Here is a 7,931-nt window from a genome sequence, read left to right on the forward strand (position 1 = left end):
CATAGAAATATGGAATGCTTCTGACTACTCATGAGTAAATATTGGGCATCAATTCTCACACAATTATGATTTATTACATATAGTTTATCTTTCACTATAATGTTCATGAGAAGATTAAATAATTTATTTAGTAGATACATGAGGAATTGAGATTTATTTTGAGTACAATCTAGGAGTGTTCATTTACAATTAAAGGCTACATGTTCACTTGGATGGCTGAATTTCGTCCATACTTAATTCACCATCTCCATCCCTCTGACATACGACAAAAATATTTTTTGTGAGTTTATAACTCTAAATTAACACTATCCGGTATTGGTTAAGGTTTTTTTCATCAACCCTAATTAAGTTCAAATAATCATTATTTTAAGCTCCACTATTATCCAATTATGGTGTGATATAGTGAGGGAACTTATTGTTTCTCCTTTAGGCTTCCTCAATTTTTTTTAAAAATACAATATTAAAAGATCCAACATTGAAAACCTTTGGACAATGTTGTCTTTATCATATGGTATTGGTGCCATAATCTATCCCATAGCTTGTACTAACAATAAGTATTCATCACACATTGTCTGTAATTTGACTCTTGCAATCAATATTATAACTTAACCATTTCAACACAGCTAGGCACTTTTCCAGAATTGATTAGAACTATACAAAAAGGTTTAGATACAAGGTCAATAATCAAGAGGGGTTTACAACCTATGCCTAGTTTATTCACTTAGTGCATAAATGTATCCACCTAGATGGTGGGAAGCCTCCACTTCTAGCCATTTGGGTCCTAATTCTAGGTTTCATCAATTACAAGCTTTGGGTGTTCTTTTATAAGGCATAGAATTAATTTAGGGAGATTGAAAGATACTTATATTTTCTTAGCAATGCTTGAGAGTCAGCTGTGCTTTAAGCTCACCCATCTCTTTATCATCTAAATCTGAACCGCCCTCATCCTTTCCATATCTTTATCCAAACTTCCAATAATTAGGGATATTTTAACAGCATTCTTAATTTTAGGTACACTATCACCAAAGCCACTTAACTCAAATGCACTTAGGATTGTAATTGACGATAAGAAATCTATTTTGGATCAACTTGTCGACATAGTTCACAAGTTCAATGAAGATTTGAATGGACAAGAGAAACTACAATAGAGGGTAGAGATAAATTTTGATAACAACCTTTTGGAAAGGGTGGCATAGAAGATTTCCATAGATTAAGTGGAACTGTCCACTATTCATATTTCTTTTGAAAGCACTGTAAATAATGTTGTTTCCTTGTTTGTATCATTAAGTGATACTACAAACTTTACTAAGGAAATAAAGAACACGTTGTCAAAGATTGATACTAATATGAAGGCAAGTGAAAACCAATTTTCATTTGACCGTAGTACTAGCTCAAGACATTTCGTCAAGATCAAATATTTTAGATTGGCCGGCAGAGTTATTGAGAGAAGAAGTAAGAATCAGGGATACATTGTCAGAAATTCAGAGTTTAATAATTCCTAACATAGATGTCATGAAAAAACACGTTGTTAATGCGAAGACATTAAACCATGATAATGACTTTTTCTATTGCTAATCAAATGATGGAGTTTTCAAATGAAGTTCAGATAACATTGCATACCTCAAAAGTTTTGCAAGAAAATTAGGACAAAACCGTGTCTCTAATTTTGAAAGTACATAGTTATTTCCTCTCATATTTTGGTATTACCTTGTAAATAGGCATTTTTGGAATTTGTGTCAAGAAAAGAAGGAAATTTATCTACAAGTAAGAACAGTAGCATGAATGCGAACTAGAAGACTAATGGCTACAACAAGTATAAGGGAAAAAAGAGTCATTTTAGAATATTTTTAATGTATTAATCAACATCCCTACCATATGTAGCTCATAGATTGCACTGAAAATTGTGCAATATGGAATGCTATAAAATATTTTACGTGATACCAATAGATATTTATTTCTTCTCTCGTCTAAAATTTTGTTTTCTTAGTGCCTCTTCTCTCATCCTAATTTGGCACAATTTTTTTGTTGAATAGGAATTGAATTGTATTAAGAAGACTTGGGTGAAGTATAAAAAGGGATAGATTAAGTAGGAAGTCAACTTTCATGTTTATCCCAAAAATAATGAACTTCTGATAATGCTTTTATGTGAAAAACCAAAGAAACTACCTTATTGAAAAAAAATATTTTTAAAGAAAAAAGGAATACTGTATTGGGTGATTCAATTCATCAAGGAAATATTATTAAAAAGGATACTTAGTGATTTAATTAAGGGTGGTTGGCCTTCTAATTGTACAATTGAAAACTAGTTCTCGTAATGCAAGTGTGAGACAAGTAGATGGGTAGTATCTAAGGAAGAATTGAATGAAAGAACTTGATTTTTTTTTTCACTAAAGGGGTTATGAAAACATAATGAGACTTCATCTTTGGATGTGTGGGCATATAAGGGGATTCGTACCCAATATAAAAAATATTTGAAGTTGAGAACTCTAAATGATCTACTTAAGGAGTAGGGGCTTCAAAATTTCATGAATTTCTCGATCAAGATCCACAACTCGAGAACCAACATTAAAGGGAGTCAAAAATTGCTAACAATGATACTTCTTGTGACATAGACTCATAGTTCTTCTGACACTATTAAGAAAAAAAAGTATTAAGAGATTAAATTTTATGAATATCTTTATAGTTGATCCTAATCTCCTTAGATGTTAAACATATCATGATATGATAGAAAATATGTTTGGGTCCTGCATGCAGAGATCGCTTGAATTTATTCAAACTAGCATTCGGTCATAAGCTTGATATTCTTTATCACACAACTAAACATCACTTCAAAAATAAGCAAGCTGATTGTATTCAAATATTTTGAATACAATGTGAATTATTAAAAAATATATGTGTGTACCAACTATCATCCTCATGTAATATGAATGAGCGAAACCCTTACAACTTTATGGAAGCTAACATTATTTTGAAAGATAACTAGCTCTTGATTCCACAAAATTTGAAAGGTTTAAAATAAAAATTAAACATGCAAGCTATATTAATCGACATTCAATGAATTGTTGAAAAACATTTAATAAACTCAAGCTATATTAATTCACATTCAAGGAATTGTTGAACAAACATATTATAAATTCATTCTTCTTTGAATTAGTAATAGAAAATATTAAATATGGTAAATATAAATTCTGTATATAGGAGAGTGACAAAAAGAAATTTGACAAGTAGACATTTTCTACGTCAAGTCAAATTGTGATATTGTTATTAGAATTAAACTATTTTTGGTTTTCAAATAAACAAGAAGAATCAATAGTATAAATAAAGATCACTTAAAAATAGTAAAAAATTATCATAAACTATACTAACACAGAATAGAAGCTTTTAATTGTTGAGATTACCAAGAATTATTTTTAGTAGTTGTTAATATTAGATGTGCAACATTTTAATCTGATTTCATATATATTTCAATGTTCTCTTAATTTACTTGTTGATAGTATAAAAAAACATGTATTAGGAAAAACACATTGGCTGGAATTAAAAATGAAAAAAAAATCTTGGAAAACACGCTAAACTAGTTTATCATTACAGCTCAACTAAATAGTCATGTGTGGTATAAAAAAAATATGACTTTCAGACTTAATGTATATTAGCTTTTAAAATTTAAGAACATTCTATGAGCTAAAGTAAAAAAGAGTTTGTTCCCAAAATAACTCTTGCAGAGTGAATTTGAAACATTAAGAGAGAAAATTAAGTGGCAGAGGATAGGAATGATTCTACTTATTTTCCCTCACATGGAATCAATAACTCAACTTCATTCTTTGCATACCGAGCAATAAAAATACAAAAAATATGTAACATAATTGAAATGTTTCCTCATCTATAGGTACATAATACCTAAAGAATGTATGATAAAATATAAAGAATATATTATATTCCTAGTTTGTATAAACCATTTCTTAATGAAAGTTATTCTTCATAGAAAACTTTGATTGACCATTGAGGAATGCATAATAAATGTGAAAGAACTTCTCAAATGCCCTATACATTGTGAAAGAATAAGTTTGGAACATATTGAAATATCAAAGTGAACATTTTTTAATAATCAATAAACATAATTAAAAATATCATAAAATGATTCAAAATTAATAATAATAAAAATGCACCTATAAACTAAACAGTGTCTCTTCATTTAGTTTATGGATGTTACCATAGTCTCTTCATTTACTCATTCATGCTTTAGAAAGTATGCACTTGGAAAATATATTTACTGGAAAAATAAAAACATGAAAAATTTGTGTTAATTTTTTTTTAAAAACCACGCTAACTAAATCTTTAAAAACATGCTAACTATTTAGATAAGTAAAACACACTTGCATATTGTAAAAAAAATATGACCTATAGATTTAATGTACATTAGTTTTTAAAATAAACAGTGTCTCTTCATTTAGTTTATAAATGTTACCAAAGTCTCCTCATTTACTCATTCATGCTTTAAAAAGTATGCACTTGGAAAATATATTTACGGGAAAAATAAAAACATTAAGAATATCTGTTAAGAAAAACTTTAAAAACACGCTGACAAAATCTTTAGAAACATGCTAACTATTTAGATCACTAAAACGCTCTTGCACATTGCAAAACAAATATGAGCTTTAGATTTGATGTATATTAGTTTTTAAACTTAAATTTTAACATTTTATAGGATAAAAGATAGCAAATTTACAAATTATTCTACTTATTATTAGTGCTTGTCCATATATTGTGATACTTTCTGAATTTCATACTTTAACCAATGATTTAAATTTTTATTTTCTATCTCTTAGAATTAATCATTCTTAAAAAAATTTTGAATGTAAAACAAGACTGGTTTTTTATAAGAAATATTATTTTATATTATTACTATGAAAATATTACTATTTTCGTATTATAAATTATTTGTAATCTATCAATAGTTGTATTTACAAATAATATTTTTTAACATACCATAATATTTCAACCGAGGGAAAGGAAACTTCATTTGTTAAATATTTCAATTACTTTATTAATGTACATTAGTTTTAAATGTTCTATAACATTGAATAAATCAAACCCTAAAAACAGATGTTCAAATAAAACCATAGAACTTCTGAAGAGGCAAATGACGGAGCAAATTCAATTGCTCAGCTGAAATTTCCTCAGGCACGGGAAAAACTAGAAGAAGATAACAAAACACTATGAATACAAACAGAGGCTTGTGCACGGAACATAGCATGAAATCATTTGATCTTTGCAAATCTCTGCAAACCGAGCTACTAAGAAGAAAAGGAGGTTAACTGGAGCCAGTCAGGAGAAAACAAGCGAGGAGATTTGCCCAAGCTTAGGCTATTAATATTAATAAAGCATAATAAAGTTGGCCACATAGGAGCAGCGGGAGATATGAGTGATAGTTGCACTCATAGAGAGCAAAAGGAATTTGTTCATGGCGGAAATAGATTAGCAAAGCACTGTAATTACAGAGAGCAGCCATTCAGAACAGAAGCTTGAGGATGAAATCATTTGATCTTTGCAATTATCTACAGATTGAACTACACTGAAGAGAACGAGCATGATTGATCTAACATGAAAGAATAGACGAAATTCGCTGCAGAACGAGCGAATCAGAAGAAAACAAGGAAGAATTATGCCTAAACTCGCACTATTATTATTATTATTATTAATAAAGTTGGCTACATAGGAGCAGTGGGAGCATTGAACAACTCCACTAGATAGATATAATTATGATCCTCCGCAAAAGTGCTACTGGCTATCGCAACGGGAAAACATAACCAGACTTAAGTAATGTCTACAAAGTTGAATCTCTCAGAGCCGAGACAGTTGCACAGTCTCGAGAGTTCACAAAACCATCAGACTTGTAAAGGAAAAGAAAAACACGACAAATAACCGGAAGACGCCACCTCGAACACGAAAAGAAAGAAAAACGAGGGGTACCCTAGTGATTCCTCCTCAGAGTTGTTTGAGATCAACCCTATGGAGAGGAACGGCGTGAAGTGGGTGCAGCATCTCGCAGGACAGCTTGAGCACCTCGGACAGGTCCACGGGGTGCTGCTCGTGTTGAGCCCAGTGGAAATGGTGCATCAATTTGGCCACCCAGAGGTGGACGGTGGAAAGACCCAGAGCCTTTCCAGGGCAGACCCGACGGCCCGCCCCAAACGGTGCAAGCCTCAGATCGCTCCCCCTCACGTCCACATTCTCACCTCCCTCGGTCTCCACAAACCTCTCTGGTCGGAACTGGTCGGGGGAATCCCAGATGAGGGGGTCGTGTGTTATCGACCACATGTTCACCATGGCCGTGGTACCCGCCGGCACGCACAACTTGCCATGATCTCCCAGATTGGTGTCCCGAGTGGAGAGTCTGGCCCATGAAAGGAGTGGCCCGGGCGGGTGCATTCTCAGCGTCTCCTTCACCACCGCCTGCAGATATGGCAGTTTGCATATGTCCGAGTCCCTCACGCTCCTGCTCTTTCCCACCACAATGTCGAGTTCCTCCTGCACCTTCCTCTGAGCTCCCGGGTTCAGTACCATCTCCGCCATTGTCCACTCCGTCAGCAGCGCCGTGGTGTCAGTGCCTCTAAATATCATCTCCTGCGACAACATGCGACGATTAATGTCAGGAAAGAAGAACATGGAACGGGATTCAAGAATGACGAGATGCGATCATACCCAGAGAACAGAGATCATGTCTTCGTCGTCCAGCTTGTCCTCTCCATTCAGAGACAAGAGAACATCCACAAAATCGGCGTCGGCGGTGTCGTGATCCTTATCTTTCAGTCGGTGCTCCTCGATGATGTTCTTCACGAAGCCTGTCACGCGTGGGACGAGGGTTTGGCAACGGGAGTGGATGCGGAGGGGATCGAGAAATCTGAGCCAGGGAAGATGGTCGGCCCAGTTGAAGGCCCCGAGAAGCTCGAATCCCTCCTCCACCATCTCTCTCAGATTCTTCACTTCCTCGCTCTCACCGCAGATATCAAACCTCCGCCCGAAAACGCTGCCCATGATGTTGTTCAGCGCCGCAGCTTGCAAATGGCGGCGCAGCCGCACAACGCCGCCGGAAACATACTCGTCGTGAATGTTGCTCAGCATGACCAGGGAATCGGCTTGGCGTCCGGGCTCGTGGGCGGCGATCCTCCGGGGAGCGAAGAGATGGGTGGCGGAAATCCGGCGGAGCATTCTCCAGTACTCACCGTTTGGAGCAAAGCCGATCGCTCGACCGAACATGAGCTGCTGGGCGGATTGCTTGAGCGGCCTGTCCGAGAAATTGACAGAGCTGAGCAACTCTCGAGCCACCTCGGGATCAGATGTGATGACGGCGGGAGTGGAACCTAAGCTGAAGGCCATGAGTCTCTTGGCACCATGGATGCGAGCCAGCTGAGCGAGCCTGCGATGGGCAAGGCCACGGCTCATATCGATAAGGCTTCCTATGATGGGGAATCCCCTGGGCCCAGGAATGGCGGCGCCGCCCTTCTTTCTGGCCACCGCCCATGCACATCCTCCGGGGCTCATCCATGCAACCACAACGGCGCAGGAGGCCACCAGCAGAATTGCGGCGTACAGTGGCCATGCAGAGAAGATCGTGTCATCAGCATTGTGCAGCATGTACCCACGCCCGTCCTTGGCCAATACAGGAATGGCATAATAGAGCCACCAACTTCCTCCTCCAGAGCTCCCACTCCCACTCTCCATTGCACGAAAGGATGAAATGACAATGACAAATGCAGAGGACTAGCGAGACCTTAACAGTGACAAGCTCTATGTGGATGTGAATGAGACTTAGATTGGGGCCATTTTATAGAGTTCCCAACCCCAAGCCTAATGAAGGAGGAGAGAAAAAACTGGAGAGCTCTGTTTCCTATGGCGGAGCACAACCGTCCATTTTTCGCTTTTGAAATTTCTGC

At 36.3% G+C, this 7,931-nt stretch overlaps 1 protein-coding gene across 1 annotated transcript; it reads right to left on the minus strand.

Annotated features, from left to right (window-relative positions):
* Positions 1–5,982: 5,982 nt before the first annotated feature.
* On the minus strand, positions 5,983–7,719 carry LOC149560861 (cytochrome P450 78A4-like). Its single transcript, XM_089823679.1, has 2 exons — positions 6,700–7,719; positions 5,983–6,621 (listed from the first exon to the last, which is right to left on the minus strand). Exons 1-2 carry the CDS (start codon positions 7,717–7,719, stop codon positions 5,983–5,985), a joined length of 1,659 nt encoding a protein of 552 aa, XP_089679805.1.
* Positions 7,720–7,931: the final 212 nt, after the last annotated feature.

This window comes from Cupressus sempervirens, chromosome 4, assembly GCF_028749045.1.
Source record: "Cupressus sempervirens isolate cs-2001-9-10 chromosome 4, ASM2874904v1, whole genome shotgun sequence".
Taxonomy (NCBI): domain Eukaryota; kingdom Viridiplantae; phylum Streptophyta; class Pinopsida; order Cupressales; family Cupressaceae; genus Cupressus; species Cupressus sempervirens.

Excerpts from the sequence above, each read along its gene's own strand:
- LOC149560861 (XM_089823679.1), bottom strand. The coding sequence starts at position 7,719 with ATGGAGAGTGGGAGTGGGAGCTCTGGAGGAGGAAGTTGGTGGCTCTAT. Across the intron at positions 6,622-6,699 it reads ACATGATCTCTGTTCTCTGG|GAGATGATATTTAGAGGCAC; the intron begins GTATGATCGCAT and ends ATGTTGTCGCAG.